Source organism: Mobula birostris, chromosome 20 (assembly GCF_030028105.1).
Source record: "Mobula birostris isolate sMobBir1 chromosome 20, sMobBir1.hap1, whole genome shotgun sequence".
Lineage (NCBI taxonomy): Eukaryota > Metazoa > Chordata > Chondrichthyes > Myliobatiformes > Myliobatidae > Mobula > Mobula birostris.
Genome location: NC_092389.1, coordinates 3,433,835 through 3,451,521, shown reverse-complemented (window position 1 = coordinate 3,451,521; position 17,687 = coordinate 3,433,835). Strand labels below are relative to the sequence as shown.

At 42.9% G+C, this 17,687-nt stretch overlaps 1 protein-coding gene across 2 annotated transcripts in view; it reads right to left on the bottom strand.

Moving 5' to 3' along the window:
* c2cd2l (c2cd2 like) overlaps positions 1 to 17,681 on the bottom strand; it is a 154,103-nt gene extending 136,422 nt beyond the window's left edge. For both annotated transcript variants that reach the window (XM_072283883.1, XM_072283884.1), the window contains exon 1: positions 16,919 to 17,681. In XM_072283883.1, coding sequence (XP_072139984.1) covers positions 16,919 to 17,269 — 351 coding nt within the window. In that variant the 5' untranslated portion in view covers positions 17,270 to 17,681. The remainder of the gene's footprint in view (positions 1 to 16,918) is intronic.
* Positions 17,682 to 17,687: the final 6 nt, after the last annotated feature.

Here is a 17,687-nt window from a genome sequence, read left to right as displayed (position 1 = left end):
TTAGCTCATTCAAGCTACAGACTACCTCTTGGGTGAAAACATTGTCCCTCAGGTCCCTACTAAATGCCTTCACTCTCACCCTAGATCTATACTTTCAATTCCCTTTTCTGGGGAAAAAGGCTGTGTGTATTCATGATTTGATACACCTCTATGAGATCACCCCTTCAGTGAATAAAGTCCCAACTTGCTCAACCTTTTTCCTTAACTCAGTCCCAGTCTCGTTAACAACCTCATGAATCTACTTTGCACTCTTTCCAGTTTAATGTCATTTTTCCGATAGCAGGGTGACTAAAACTGAACACAATTCTCCAAGTGCTACCTTATCAAATGAATCATTGCTGAATCAAACAAGAGAAAATCTGCAGGTGTTGGAAATCCAAGCTACACGCACAAAATGCTGGAGGAACTCAGCAGAGCAGGCAGCATCTCTGGAGAAAAGCACAGTCGACCTTTGAATCAATTGACTCTATACTGTCTCTCACTTCAGGCAGAGTCAGGGATGGACAATAAATGCCAATGTTGTCCACTTTCAGTAAACCAGTGGTTTAAAGTGACCTTCACACCAAGCCACATTATTGGTCAGGCAATGTGAAATTATTGATGAGGAGTAGGTTACTTGAAACGAACTTATGAGGATGGATTTACCTTTATTTGTCACAAACTTCGAAACGTACAGTGGTGCTGCCAAGTATTACGCTAGCTGATATGCCACAGTACCAGAGTTAGGAAGAGGTCTACTATAGTCTGGTGCTAGAAAGAATTAAACTCCTTATCCAATACAAGGTTCAACATCTGTGAAACTACCGATTAATCTGTTTTTTGTGTAAGAACTTTGAATGGTTTCTGAGAAATGTGCTAACAATTTTTGAGTATCCGACCCCTAACACAGACACACCCTTCCTATTTTCATTATGAACCAGAATCAAAGGGCTGGAAATGCTGAAGGTATGTTGCAAACAACCAAGAAATGAGACAGACATGCATGACAGATGTACCACTGGGGCAGTACGGTAGCGTAGTGGTTAACGCAATGCTTTACAGCACCAGCTGTTAAGATCAGGCTTCAATTCCTGAACTGAGTTTGTACTTTCTCCCCATGACCATGTGGGTTTCCTCCGGGTGCTCCAGTTTCCTCCCACATTCCTAAAGACGTTTGGGTTAGTGAGTTGTGAGCATGCTATGCTGGCGGCAGAAGTGTGGTGACACTTGCAGGCTGTAAAGCACAATACTCACAAACATCATATTTCACTGCGTGTTTTGATGTGCATGCGACAAATAAAGCTAATATTTCTTTTTTTATACACCACCTGGGTGGTTAGATCACTAGACCTGTATATAGAAGCTGTATTTGCATAGCACCTTCATTGGAGAAAAAGATCTCAATGATAGTCACAATGGAATAATGATCATGAATTCATGCAGAATCAGAGGAAACTTGATTAAAAGTTTGGGTAAAGGCTAGAAATTCAAGGGGAGATGACACCATAGAAAGTGAAAGATAAACAACTTGCAATGAAAAGCAGCCAAAAGAACAGTGTAACCATCCAACAATCATTTAATTACTGGATGGTGAACATTAGCACCACACATAATGCAGATATGTTCATCAAGTGAGAAGCAAACTCTTTTTCCTTCACATTTTATTGAGTATCTTTAGATCCACTAGCCCCTCTCTACACCTAGGTTGGGTGCCATTGGGGAAGTACAGTGGCAGCATTCTGACACTTCACTAGCACTGAGAACTATACTCAGAGATCACCTTATTAGATGCCTCCTGTACCTAATAAAGTGGCCACTGAGTGTACATTCATGGTCTTCTGCTGCTGTAGCCCACACACTTCAAGGTTTGACATGGTGTGCATTCAGAGATGCTCTTCTGCACACCACTGTTGTAATATGTGGTTATTTGAGTTACTCTCACCATCAATCAGTCTGACCATTCTCCTCTGACCTCTCTCATTAACAGGGTGTTTTCACCCACAGAACTGCCACTCACTGGATGTTTTTTGGGTTTTTTTGCACCATTCTCTGTAATCTCTAAAGATGGTTGTGTGTGAAAATCCCAGGAGATCAGCAGTTTCTGAGATACTCAAACCACCCCATCTCGCACAATCATTCCATAGTCAAAGTCACTTAGATCACATTTCTTCCCCATTCGGACGTTTGAACTGAACACTGAACCTCTTGACCAGGTCTGCATGCTTTTATGCTTTGAGTTGCTGCCATGTGATTGGCTGATGGTTGTTTAATGAGCAGGTGTACCTAATAAAGTGGCCACTGAGTGTATAAGTTTGTTTACGGGCAACCTGCTGCATATGGACGTACACGGAGGTGGTGTAAATGTGGCCGATACATCCTTTTATTTTGGGAACCTCGCATGTCACTTCAACTTCCTGCCAGGTTTAATACCCACAGCCACCTGTAGCTGCTAACTGAGATAGAGCTTCATGGTTAGCTTGCCAGGCTCTAGTGGAAGAGGAGGAGAGAAGAATGCTGATAAGAAGGAAGCAAGCTGAAATTGTACAGGAAAGTTCTGACATACATGTATGGACAGGATAATGAGCAAGTGACTCAGTAAATTAAAATAATCTCACAAACTGCTGAAGGAACTCAGCAAGTCAGGCAGTATCTATGGAGGAGAATAATCTGTCAATTTTTCAGGCCGAGACCAGTCCTGAAGAAAGGTTTCAGCCTGAACCATCAACTCTTTATTCTTTTCCATAGATGCTGCCTGACCTGCTGAGTTTCTCCAGCATTTTGTGTGTGTTGCTCTGGATTTCCAGCATCTGCAAATTCTCAGGGGATCTTTCATTATTTGCTACTGACCTTACTGGGTTTTTTTCCCCGTTCCTTATTGGATCTAAAAGTCAGGGAGGGTAAAAGCAAGCTCAGCAGGTGAACGAACTGATCTCACCAGGGGTTCTGAGTTTATCAGGCTGCCATTCACCTCACTAGGTGTGGCACGGTAGCATCGCAATTAACATAACACTTTACATCACTAGTGTTCAGGGATCAATTTCCATCAGTGTTTAAGGAGCTTGTACATTCACCCTGTGACAGTCTGGGTTTCCTCAAGCTGATCCAGTTTCCTCCCACATTCCAATGGTTAGTAAGTTCAAGTTTATTGTCATTCAACCATACACAAATATATAGCAAAACAAAACATAGTTGCTCTGGGATCAAGGTACAAAACACAATACATACGGTCACACACAGCACATAGAGTTATGATCCAGCACATACAGTCACAAAATAATATCAGCACAAGCTCCTGAGGGGCATGGTCTGAAGATTGAAAGTGTGAGGGACATGTTTCTGTAAGACAGTGTAATATTACTGACGCTATCATAATAAAACAAACAGTCCGATAGGTATATGAAACAGCAGCAATATGAGATGAAGCGTGACCAGTGCAGGATGTGAGTGTGTCTTCGAGTTGGGGAGTGGGGCAGGACATGCAGACAAGGGTGTACATGTGTACTGGATGGCAGCAGGGTTTGCATCTAACAGCCTGGCAGAAGCTGTTGCCCAACAGTTGTGGTTCTTGTTCTGCAGTATCCTCTGCCCATTGGCAGGAGGTCAAAGATTGTGGGAAGGATGGGAGGGGTCCTTGACAATGCTTGAGGCCCTGCGTGTGCAACCCTTCTGATATATGACTTGAATGAAGGGGAGAGAGACCCTGACCATTTTTTTCATCGAGTTGTGGGCATGCTACATTGGTGCTGCAAGTCTCATCCTCAGACCTTGTTGGTCCTTGATGCAACTGATGCATTTGCCTGCATGTTTTGCTGCTTCAATGTATGTGTGACAAATAAATCTTCATAAAATGCAGTTAGAAGTGCAGTTTGCTGCCAATAACTCTGTCAACACATGCCTGTCCAAGTGATCATCATACCTATGGCTGCTTCACTCCACTCACACCAGCTGCCTGGGTCCACACTCTGTCAAATCCCATTCTCATAAACTCCAATAAATCTTTTACAGGCCACTTCCATGACCAAGTGTTCAATCATCACATCTCCAGCCCCAATTTCCTTCCAATTCTGAAAGATAGGAACACTTTGGGAACTTCATTCACAAACAAAAACGAAACACCAAGAGACGGCAGATGCAACAACAAAATGGAGGAACTTAGTGGGTCATGCAGTATCTGCGAAGGTAAATGAACAGTCCATGTTTCAGATCAAGACCTTTCATCTGGACTGAAAGATTAAGATTAGCTTTGTCACATGGACATCGAAACACTGAAACATACACAAATGCATCGTTTGTGGCGATGACCAGCACAGTTGAGGACACGCTTCTGGCGCCAACACAGCATGCCCACAACTCACTAACCCTAACCTGCATGTGGGAGGAAACCCACACAGTCACAGACAGAACATACAAACTCCTTACAGACAGTGGCAGCAATTGAATCCGAATCTTCTGTTTACTGTCACTGTAAAGCATTATACCAACCACTGTGCTATTGTGCTGCACCAAGATGGAAGGGAGATAACCAGTGTAAAGAGGTGAGTGGAAAGGGTGGAGTCAGCTTCCGGTTTCATAATTCGCAGAAAGCCTCTACCTGGAAGGGTTGCATGAGACTTAAATACAGTCCAGATGAAGAGTCTCGACCTAAAATATTGATTATCCATTTCCCCCCACGGATGCTGCCTGACCAGTATTTTGCTTTTCATCCACTTGTAAACTGCTGTTACCAGGGCCTGCAGCTAATCACGTGGTGTCTGGTTACACCCAAAGCTCGTTCTATAGAGCAGTGAGGAGACGATTTTCAAACTATTGAAACCTTTTGGCTGTTCTCTGGTGTTTAATATTTAACCATGGTGTGAATCAAAGATTTGAACCCACATAATATAGGAACTCCACCCTTATATGCAGGATGTTATAAAATGATTAGAGATTAGATTTTACAAGATGGCAGGCAGCTCACCATCCCCCACACCACTGCCACGACCTGCATGTATTTTGCAGATGCAGGTTGCCAAGCAACAGAATGCACAGCTGAGAGCATAGCACTGTACGTGGTATCAATGAAGCATCCCTCAACAACCCAGTCAGAGTGTTGTCACACTGAAATTATTCCCGAGCTCTTCCATAAAACGTTTTTGATTTGTGTTAGGTCTGTCGATAATCACACCTCTTAAGAAATATTCATTCCGTGAGAAGTCATGACATTGTACAATTGTACAGTGGATCAAGAAGCCAGGCGGCAGGTTTAGCAGGGTAGAACATTGAACACTACAGCACAGTACAGGCCCTTCAGCACATGACGTTGTGCTGATTTTCAACCTACTCTGAGATCAATCTAATCCTTCCCTCCCATAAAGCCCTCCACTTTTCTGTCATCCACGTGCCTATCTCTTAATCTCTTAAATGTCTATAATGCTGCCTCTGCTGTCAACCCAGGAACCACGTTCTACACACCCACCACTCTGTGTAAACACTTTCCTTTGACATTGTAGAAAATCAAAGTTAATTTTTTTTCCCCCACCAACTTTTTTCATCATCAACTCTTTTTGAGTTATAGAATTCCTGGATTTATTTGCCAGCAGATCCTAGGCCAACCCCAATGTGTCATTAAACATAAACAAAGACAACTTTAACAAAATACTAAGGTACATTAGTTTTATATTTAACATTTAGATTTGGTTCACTGTTCAGAAAGACCATTGCAATCACACCGATCCATTCTCTTCATGGGCCAAAGAATAAAAGAATCTCATTTGTTGCAAGAATTTGCCACATTTTGGCTGTTTATTGGAATTGGTTTATTATTGTGACATGTACTAAGATACAGTGAAAAGCTTCTCTTGCATATTGTCCATACAGATCAAATCATTACACAGAGCATTGAGGTAGAACTAAGTAAAACAATGACTGAATGTAGAATAGAGTGTAACAGCCACAGAGAGTGTGCGTTGCAGGTAGACAGTAAGGTGCAAAATCATAATGAGGCAGATTGCGAGGTCAACAGTCCATCTTGTTATGAGAGAACCATTCAGTTTGTCTTATAACAGCAGGGTAGGTGTAGTTGCATCTGGTGGTGCATGCTTGCAGACTCTTGTATATATTTTTTTATTATAGCAGTGATCTTTTGTAACTGGACATGATACTGCCTTTCTGAGAGTTACAACTTCCAGCAGTTTGTGTATTAACATGTTTCCTGACAACACGATCAATTGTCAATCAGTAGGCAGCTTAACCTCTGATCCTAACAATGTCAAACACATTTGACATTGTATTAGCAAGAGTTGGAAAACCAGACAAAATTTTTAAAAAATATTTCTTTCAAATTATCACAATTGTAAACACATGGTGGCTAATTTTATCTGTTCCTGACCTGAATGGGTTGCAATGTCACTTCAGAGAGAAGAGTCAAGTACATCACTATAGGTTAGGAGTTACATATAGATAACATCAGTGTAGTATTGCCAACTTCCTTCCCCAAGGACACCATGTTTTTTTAAGCCAATCCAATAATTTTGTGATGCCTACTCTTTATATTTTATTATAAATTATGAGGGGTATAAATAGGTTTTTTCCCCACTGAGGTTGGGTGAAACTAGAACAAGAAGTCACAAGTTAAGGGTGAAAGGTGAAATTCTTTAATTCAGAGGGTGGTGTGAGTGTGAAACAAGTTTCCAGCAGAAATGGATGTCAGTCTTTGCGTGTCGTTTTTCATTGATTCCATTGTATTCCTTTGTTCTGCTATGAATGCCAGCAAGAAAATGAATTTCAGGGTAGCATCTGGTGACAAATATGTTCTTTGATAATAAATGTACTTTGAACTTTGAGGTATCATTCCCGTATGCTAACAGAGAGTCGATTTTCACACCCAAGAGCAAGTTTTTATCCATAGGGAGGATCAGTCTGACACGGCCACCACCTCTAACACTGACTGCCCAGAATGCCTAAACCAATCCAATATATTGACCTTGCCATCATCAGTTAGCTAGACCCAGAACACATGCACACTTCCAATTCAAATGTACTTTATTTTATTCGTGCACAATGAAAATAGCATGGCTCCTGTCACCCACACTGTTCTGAATTCTGGACAGATTAATGCCATTTTTATACAGAATTGTCTAGCAGTTATGGATAATGACCATTTGGTAAACTATGCATGTTCAAAGGGAGGTTATGCTCATCAAAGACTTTGCTTGGCTGGGCTCTCTGCATTCTGTCTGCAATCTATCCTAACCTGGACATTATGTTAACACTTATTTTATTGCAACTTCCACAACAGGATCCAAAGTGGCTCAATGCCAGGACCTGTGGACTAACTAAGCCAGGACCTGGTGTTTAGGCTCTGGTCGAAGACACTCCCAATGTTAACTGCCCCTCATTGAATCACATTTCCATAAAACAACCCAGTGTCTTTACTGGAAGACATCACCACACATTGAAAGTGAGAGTCTGTAACACTTGTATAGCAAGTGTTAAAGCAGATTTCACCAATTAGATCATTAAATGAATATTCATTGCTGTTAACATTCCACTTTCATTTTCCTGCACATAATTCACACACCTGAAGTAAGTTTTATTTTTAAATGTAGCAGCGGAAATGAAGCTGCATTCTAAGTGACCCAAATTGCAATACCCAAAAGAACTGCATCATTAACACAGCTTCATTAATGAACCAGTTCGTATGCTTAGTTAAACATACTGTGTAACAGAGGAGCAGGAGCAGACTCTTCAGTTCCTCAAGCTGGCTCAGCCCTTCAATTAGATCCAGGCTGATCTATGACTATTTACCAGCCCTTAGAATTTACCAAAGTTTCAGTAGACCCTTGATAAATCCCTCTCCATGGGGGTGTATTTTTACCGTGTAAAAAATTGTTTCCGTAATTCACTCCTGTCCAGTCTTGCTTAAATTCTAAACACAAGAGATTTGGCAAATGCTTGAAAAAAGCTTAGCACTATCAATAAGTCAAAGACCTATAAGAACAAACTAGACAAACATGGTACATTCTACAGATGCTAAGAAACCAGGGCACACACAGGTAATGCTGGAGAAACTGAGCAGCTCAGGCAGCATCCATAGAGGGGATGATTCAGGCTGAAGTCCCTTCCAGATGCTCCCTGACTTACTGGGTTCCTCCAGCATTTTGTGTGTGCTGCTCTAGTTCTTTGCTGGGCTCCTGTGGAGCTGTGCCACCAATCACCTTGTCAAGTCACGATCATTTCAAACACACCAATCAAGTTATCCATTCATCCTTCTAAAGGGATTGCCAGCTTAGATTACGCTACATTTGATCACAGTTTAACCATTTCAAAGTACATTATCAATATGAATACAGTATACAACCCTCAGATTCGTCTTCCCACAGGCAGTCTCGAAACAAAGAAACATCATAGAACCCATTTAAAGAAAGCCCCATACAACAAAGACCATCAAAAACACAGAGCGTGAAAAAAAGGAATCGCACAAAGTACAAAAAGTAAGCAAATAATATACAGAACATTAAACATTGAACTGCAGAGTCCCCAAAAGTGAAGCCACAGCCAGAAGCCACCGAGGCAATCAAACCTTGTCGTGTGGGACCCAAGATTCCCAGCAGTGAGAGGTAGACCGGTCAAATGCAGGCTGACAGCGCTAAATACCCCTTCGTCTTCCACTCTCCTCCTTGTTGATTTTAATCTTGCTCAACACCTTAAGGTCAAATTTATTTCTGTGAATCTAATCTCTCTAAAAATGACTTGAACTGGTGCCCAACATACCTGACCAACAACTTCTCCTTATATAGCATCCAAGACCAGAAGGTATAACCCCCACTCCCCCTTTAGAACAGAGAAAAAAAATTTCCTTAACCATTGGATGGTGAATCTGTGGAATTCATTACCACAAATGTCTGTGGAGGCCAAGACATTGGGTATACTTAAAGGAGAGGCTGATAGGTTCTTAATTAGTAATTGAATCAAAGATTATGGGGAGAAGGCAAGAGAATTCAGTTGGGAGGGATAATAAATCAGTCATGATGGAATGGCAGAGCAGACTCGATAGGCCAAATGATCTAATTCTGCTCCTGTGGCTTATAGTCTTGTGATCCTTGGCATCAAAGTCGACCTATTGTACCGCAGAGAAGCATTTCTTAATAAAATTGCCATCAAGCAATGTAGGAAAGTATTAGGGTAAATGACAAATAGCTAGATATATTTAGAGTGAAGGTTGATAGGATCTTGATTAGTCAGGGCATTAAAGGTTATGCAGAGAAGGCAGGAGAATAGGGTTGAGAGGGAAAATAAATCAGCCATGATTGAAAAGTAGAGCAGGCTCAATGGGCTGAATGGCCTGGTACTTATAATCCTTGGCATAAAGGTTGATTCATTGTATCTCAAAGAAGTGTTTCCCAGTGTCAAGGATAGATGTCAAACAGCTGGTCAATGAAGCAATTGTTTAGAACCATCATGGTGGGGGGGGGGGGAGGGGAAGAAAAGAGGAGCATTTTAGAGGTGAAATAGCAAACCTTAGGCCTTGATAACTGAACGGAGATCTGCTAATGGTGACTCAAGTGGTCGAAATCCACTTTCCTTTCTCTTTCACAGTGGTAACTTCCTAATAATCTGCATGTCCTGTGGCATTACTGACTGAAATTAATTACAGTAATACTTGGCTCTTTGGAATTACTGACAGGGAGTTCGCTGGGGAGGCCAAAGCTCAACGTCTTCAAATCCATAAGTCCACTGGCGGTGGAGGCTGAAGGCAGAAGACAGCCAGTTTTAGAATTGGAGGACTGTGTATATGAGTGGGAGGGAGGAAAGGGGCTTGTTTTGTTGCTTGTTGTAGAAAAGAAACATAGAAACATAGAAAATAGGTGCAGGAGTAGGCCATTCGGCCCTTCGAGCCTGCACCGCCATTTATTATGATCATGGCTGATCATCCAACTCAGAACCCTGCCCCAGCCTTCCCTCCATACCCCCTGATCCCTGTAGCCACAAGGGCCATATCTAACTCCCTCTTAAATATAGCCAATGAACTGGCCTCAACTGTTTCCTGTGGCAGAGAATTCCACAGATTCACCACTCTCTGAGTGAAGAAGTTTTTCCTAATCTCGGTCCTAAAAGGCTTCCCCTTTATCCTCAAACTGTGACCCCTTGTTCTGGACTTCCCCAACATCGGGAACAATCTTCCTGCACCTAGCCTGTCCAATCCCTTTAGGATTTTATACGTTTCAATCAGATCCCCCCTCAATCTTCTAAATTCCAACGAGTACAAGCCCAGTTCATCCAGTCTTTCTTCATATGAAAGTCCTGCCATCCTAGGAATCAATCTGGTGAATCTTCTTTGTACTCCCTCTATGGCAAGGATGTCTTTCCTCAGATTAGGGGACCAAAACTGCACACAATACTCCAGGTGTGGTCTCACCAAGGCCTTGTACAACTGCAGTAGTACCTCCCTGCTCCTGTACTCAAATCCTCTCGCTATAAATGCCAGCATACCATTCGCCTTTTTCACCGCCTGCTGTACCTGCATGCCCACTTTCAATGACTGGTGTATAATGACACCCAGGTCTCGTTGCACCTCCCCTTTTCCTAATCGGCCACCATTCAGATAATAATCTGTTTTCCTATTTTTGCCACCAAAGTGGATAACTTCACATTTATCCACATTAAATTGCATCTGCCATGAATTTGCCCACTCACCCAACCTATCCAAGTCACTCTGCATCCTCTTAGCATCTTCCTCACAGCTAACACTGCCACCCAGCTTCGTGTCATCCGCAAACTTGGAGATGCTGCATTTAATTCCCTCATCCAAGTCATTAATATATATTGTAAACAACTGGGGTCCCAGCACTGAGCCTTGCGGTACCGCACTAGTCACCGCCTGCCATTCTGAAAAGGTCCCGTTTATTCCCACTCTTTGCTTCCTGTCTGCTAACCAATTCTCCATCCACACCAATACCTTACCCCCAATACCATGTGCTTTAAGTTTGCACACTAATCTCCTGTGTGGGACCTTGCCAAAAGCCTTTTGAAAATCCAAATATACTACATCCACTGGTTCTCCCCTATCCACTCTACTAGTTACATCCTCAAAAAATTCAATGAGATTCGTCAGACATGATTTTCCTTTCACAAATCCATGTTGACTTTGTCTGATGATTTCACCGCTTTCCAAATGTGCTGTTATCACATCTTTGATAACTGACTCCAGCAGTTTCCCCAACACCGACGTTAGGCTAACCGGTCTACAATTCCCCGGTTTCTCTCTCCCTCCTTTTTTAAAAAGTGGGGTTACATTAGCCACCCTCCAATCCTCAGGAACTAGTCCAGAATCTAACGAGTTTTGAAAAATTATCACTAATGCATCCACTATTTCTTGGGCTACTTCCTTAAGCACTCTAGGATGCAGACCATCTGGCCCTGGGGATTTATCTGCCTTCAATCCCTTCAATTTACCTAACACCACTTCCCTACTAACAAGTATTTCACTCAGTTCCTCCATCTCACTGGACCCTCTGTCCCCTACTATTTCTGGAAGATTATTTATGTCCTCCTTAGTGAAGACAGAACCAAAGTAATTATTCAATTGGTCTGCCATGTCCTTGCTCCCCATAATCAACTCACCTGTTTCTGTCTGTAGGGGACCTACATTTGTCTTTACCAGTCTTTTCCTTTTTACATACCTATAAAAGCTTTCACAGTCAGTTTTTATGTTCCCCGCCAGTTTTCTCTCATAATCTTTTTTCCCCTTCCTAATTAAGCCCTTTGTCCTCCTCTGCTGAACTCTGAATTTCTCCCAGTCCTCAGGTGAGCCACTTTCTCTGGCTAATTTGTATGCTGCTTCTTTGGAATTGATACTATCCCTAATTTCTCTTGTCAGCCACGGGTGCACTACCTTCCTTGATTTATTCTTTTGCCAAACTGGGATGAACAATTGTTGTAGTTCATCCATGCAACCTTTAAATGCTTGCCATTGCATATCCACCGTCAATCCTTTAAGTGTCATTTGCCAGTCTATCTTAGCTAACTCACGTCTCATACCTTCAAAGTTACCCCTCTTTAAGTTCAGAACCTTTGTTTCTGAATTAACTATGTCACTCTCCATCTTAATGAAGAATTCCACCATATTATGGTCACTCTTACCCAAAGGGCCTCTCACGACAAGATTGCTAATTAACCCTTCCTCATTGCTCAAAACCCAGTCCAGAATAGCCTGCTCTCTAGTTGGTTCCTCGACATGTTGGTTCAAAAAACCATCCCGCATACATTCCAAGAAATCCTCTTCCTCAGCACCTTTACCAATTTGGTTCACCCAATCTACATGTAGATTGAAGTCACCCATTATAACTGCTGTCCCTTTATTGCACACATTTCTAATTTTCTGTTTAATACCATCTCCGACCTCACTACTACTGTTAGGTGGCCTGTACACAACTCCCACCAGCGTCTTCTGCCCCTTAGTGTTACGCAGCTCTACCCATATCGATTCCACATCCTCCCGGCTTATGTCCTTCCTTTCTATTGCGTTAGTCTCTTCTTTAACCAGCAACGCCACCCCACCTCCCCTTCCTTCATGTCTATCCCTCCTGAATATTGAATATCCCTGAATGTTGAGCTCCCATCCCTGGTCACCCTGGAGCCATGTCTCTGTGATCCCAACTATATCATAATCATTAATAACAATCTGCACTTTCAATTCATCCACCTTATTACGAATGCTCCTTGCATTGACACACAAAGCCTTCAGGCGCTCTTTTACAACTCTCTTAGCCCTTATACAATTATGTTGAAAAATGGCCCTTTTTAATGCTTGCCCTGGATTTGTCGGCCTGCCACTTTTACTCTTCTCCTTGGTACTTATGTGTTATGAGTTGTTCTGCCGGGCATTGTGGGTATGGTATATTGGCACCAGAATATGTGATATCACTTGTGGGCTGCCCCCAACTCATCCTTAGGTCGCATTGGTCGTTAACACAAATGACATATTACACTGTACGCATGATAAATAAAACAAATCTGAAATCGGAAATGTCAGCTTTATGCACTATGATCTTTCACTGATATCACCAAGAGCAACATTTAAGAATGTTACTTCATTACCAACATCTCCTCCCCCTCAACCTGCGAAATAATGCATCAAAAGTATGAGTACTAGTTCCTTTTCCAGTGCTCATTGCAAAGTATGTGTCGGCCAAGAAGCAATCGAGGACAGGAACCTCATTTTAACCCCAGAAAATAATGCAATAGTAACGTTAAATTCCCCAGGTTATGCTATAACCAAGATTATTTATTCCAGTTCATTTAAGGGCAGTTCTGCAATGCTGATCCTCACAATAATGAAAAGGCTTCCAACTATAATAATTATTCACCCATCAGTCTGGATGTGATTCAAGTGAATACAGAGCAGAACTCCAATCAACTGACTCATTCAGCTTGATATTATTTTTTTTTAAAAGTCAAGCAGCCAGGATAAACTTGAATCTACTCTAGATATTCAATGATACAAACAAGCCTCTCAATTCTCCTGAAGTAGGGCCAATAAAGAAGTTTCCCTGCGTGAACCCAGATTCAGGAACCAATGTAGTCATGAAGGTGATCCTGAAGAAATCAGGAGAGGTGGGCAATTACTTGAGACTTTCTCCATACTATACTCAACAGCATACCAGGATATACAATAGTGTACAGAATGTACACTCAGTGGCCACTTTATTAGGTATACTTGCTTGTTTTTGCAAATATCCAACCATGTGGCAGTGACTCAATGCATAAAACCTTTGCTATAACCAAGATTATTAATTCCAGTTATTTAAGGGCAGTTCTGTAGTACCATGGTCAAGAGTTTCAGCTGTTGTTCAGACCAAACATCAGAATAGGAAAGAAATGTAATCTAAGTGACTTTGACTGTGGAATGATTGTTTATGCCAGATGGGGTGGTTTGAGTATCTCAGAGGCTGCTGATCTCCTGGGATTTTCATGCACAACAATCTCTAGAGTTTACAGAGAACGGTGCGAGAAACAAAAAAAAAAGCATCCGGTGAGCAGCAGTTCTGTGGGTGAAAACACCTTGTTGATGAGAGAGGTCAGAGGAGAATGGCCAGACTGGTTCAAGCTGACAGGAAGGTGACAGTAACTCAAATAATCACACGTTACAACAGTGGTGTGCAGAAGAGCATCTCTGAATGCACAACATGTCAAACCTTGAAGTGTGTGGGCTACAGCAGCAGAAGACCATGAACACACACTCAGTGGTCACTTTATTAGATACAGGATGTAGCCAGTGAGTGTGCATCATGCATGGGGAGTCTCTTTTACTTGCAGGAAAAGCGCAGTACACATGAAAACCTTTCCAATATGAGTTGGAATCAGGCTCATTCTCATCTTTCGAAATAGGTTGCTATGGACTAGGGTCCTGCCAGTCACTGATTATCAAAATGGTAATTTTGGTTACCCAAAGGCATAGGCAGACCACACTACCAGATGAGCCATTACCAACACTAAGTACATACAAGGTGTGGCCAAATCTCACTGACTTGGAAGGAGCAACAGTCCAGTCTGTGCTAAGGTGGTCAAAATAGTCCAGTGCTTTACAGCACTAGCTGTAAGATCAGGGTTCAATTCCTTCCGTTGTCTGTACATTCTCCCCATGACCCATGTTATTTTTATTTTTGCCATCTATGCATAATGTATGTTACCTTATCTTTGTCATATACCGTTGTTGCTGCTAAAAGCTGATTTTAATGGCATTTATACCCTGAGTATTTCTGCCCATGATAATTTAAAGCTTATGAATAAAAGCTGTAATTCTTAGCTACCTGAGGCATTCATAAACTTGAACTTGACATAACCCACAATTAGTACCATCATATAATCATGTCTCACAATATTTCACTAATAGCACGTGCTGACTACAATTCCCACTGCCTCGGAAATCCAGGGCAATATTATCAACCACTCAAGACCACATTCCAAAGATGTACGGGTTAGGGTTAGTGGGTTGTGAGCAAGTTCCATTGGCAGATGTGTGGTGGCACTTTTGGGCTGACCACAGCACAGTCCTTGCTGATTTGATTTAATACCAATGACCTACCCGAGATATTCTCCATTCCCCCCTCCCCCAGCAGAATGATGATATGAAAGATTGGAAACACACACCACCGGGCTTCAGGACAGCTTCTATCCCGCAGTCATGACATTCTTGAACAGGCCTCTTACGTGATAAAGATGAACTTTTCATCTCTCAATCTAACTTCAGAGTCAGGTTTGTTATCACAGATGTACATTGTCAAATTTGTTTTCTGGGAGCAGTATATATAGGCATCCATCTCGTGAGACCATGGATTTGCACCTTGGAAGGTTTCCAGGGTGCAGGCCTGGGCAAGGTTGTGTGGAAGACCAGCAGTTGCCCATGCTGCAAGTCTCCCCTCTCCACGACACCAATGTTGTCCAAGGGAAGGGCATTAGGGCCGATACAGCTTGGCACCGGAGTCGTCGCAGAGCAATGTGTGATTAAGTGCCTTGCTCAAGGACACAACATGCTGCCTCAGCTGAGGCTCGAACTCACGACCTTCAGATCACTAGACCAACACCTTAACCACTTGGCCACTCGCAGTATAGTGCAATACATAAATAAGTTACAATAAGAAATATAAAAACTAAACAAGGGCAAACAGAGAGCAAAATTGTAAGGGAGCATTCAGGGATCATTCAAGGACAAGCAGCCCTTGCACCTTATTTGTCTGCCTGCACTGAACTCTCTCTGTAACTGGAACACTGGATTCTGCATTGTTACTGTATTGTTCTTTCCTCAGCACTACAACAATGTATGAAATGATCTAAACAACAGGAATTCTGCAGATGCTGGAAATTCAAGCAACACACATCAAAGTTGCTGGTGAACGCAGCAGGCCAGGCAGCATCTCTAGGAAGAGGTACAGTCGACGTTTCAGGCCGAGACCCTTCGTCAGGACTATGAAATGATCTGTCTGGATGGCACACTTTTCGCTGTATCTGGGTACATGTGACAATAAGAATTCCCAGCAACAGGCATCTCCTCAGGCTGGATACTGTAGATTCCATCCATACCCCAGTGTATTAGTAAAGAAGTGGAATTTGTTAGTCTACCAAGGGCGGGGCACCACGGTAGCAGAGTGATTAGCGTAACGCTTTACAGTACCAGTAACCCCGGTTCAATTCCTGCCACTGTCCGTAAGGAGTTAGTATGTTCTCCCCATCACTGCGTGGGTTTCCTGCGGGTGCTCTGGTTTTTCCCCATATTCTAAAGACGCACAGGTTAATGGGTTAACAAACATAATTGGATGGTGTGGGGTATTTCGGTGGAAGAGCCTGTTTTTGCACTGTATACTAAATAAGATGATACCCTTGGTTAAAGATTAAGGAAAAAACGGAAGATGATCTTGTGATAGGGGGAGTGAAGATGAGAAAGAAATCCGAATTGTTGAGTTTATAGCATGGTTCCCTTCTGTCCTGGATTTAAATCCAATGTTTGGATTTACTTAAAATTGGAAACAGGGATAATGATCGTGTTTCTTTTTCCAGAGATGTTTGCAGACCTGCTGAATGTTTCCAGAATTTTCTGTGTTGATTATAAACATATGCATGTTTGAAAATTTGGATCACCCACCATTCGCCGCACACATTTATCAGTGAACTGTGCAACCCTCTCTTCTCAGGAACGTCCAACGCTCCATTTGATAATGGTGCGCCACACAGTAAGTTTACTGTTTTAAAATAAAATGCCCAACATTCTCCCCATTCAAAAATCACACAGAGATCCGCGTTCGACGTGTACAAGACCCAGCAAAACTACAGCACAATATAGGAACCTAGTAGAGGCGCCCGGGGGAGCTGCTACCGGCTCCGGCAGGGGCACCGGGGTGGAAGAAGGAAGCTGGTGTTGATAAGATCGAAGAGAAATTGGAGTAAACGAAATAAGGTAACCTACCCCAATACGACAAGCCTGGTCGTTCAGCGCCCTGATCCATGCCTTCTGCCAATTGTCTCTGAAGGACTTGAAGGAGGAGAGGGACCTGAGCAGATGCCGGAGCCCCGAGGTGGAGCCGCTATCTTCACGGGAGCAGCCCAACTGCAGGAGTGAGCTCCACAATCCCAGGGCTGCGGGAGGCCGGTGCCGAAGAGCGGCCAGGCCGGAACGCCGTAAAATCCCGAAGGAATACTGCACCAGCCAAGTCAACACTGTCACTATGGAGGCCGCGAACAGCAGCAAGAGAATCAACCAGCCGGCGTCCTGGAAAGTAGCAGAGGTGCCGCCGAGTAGACCAAAGGCCAGAGCCATAGTCAACAGACACAGAGCGAATAATCTTCAGTCGGAGCCCGAGATGTGGCAAACGAATGCAACTTGTAAGTAACTCTGGTGCATTTGATAGAGTGTATCCTTGCCCGAGGAACGCGCACACACGCAGACCTCCCTGGGATCCGCGATGTCTACATTACATGCATTGCAACATTGATACTGCGATAAGGGTTGTTTCAGGGCGATACGCTGGGATCTTGCTATGCTCGCAGTTGCACACCTTCTCAGATCCATGAAGGTGTCGGGAGACTCCTCAGCCACCCATGATTTGAAACTGAAATTGATGGAATGTCAATTTGAGGCAGGTGACTTCATCGGCAGGAATTTTCTCCCTTCTGTAGCTAGTCGGTGAAAGGCCGGAGCGCGGAGCGACAGGGAAGTGGAGACGCCACCAGCGCTC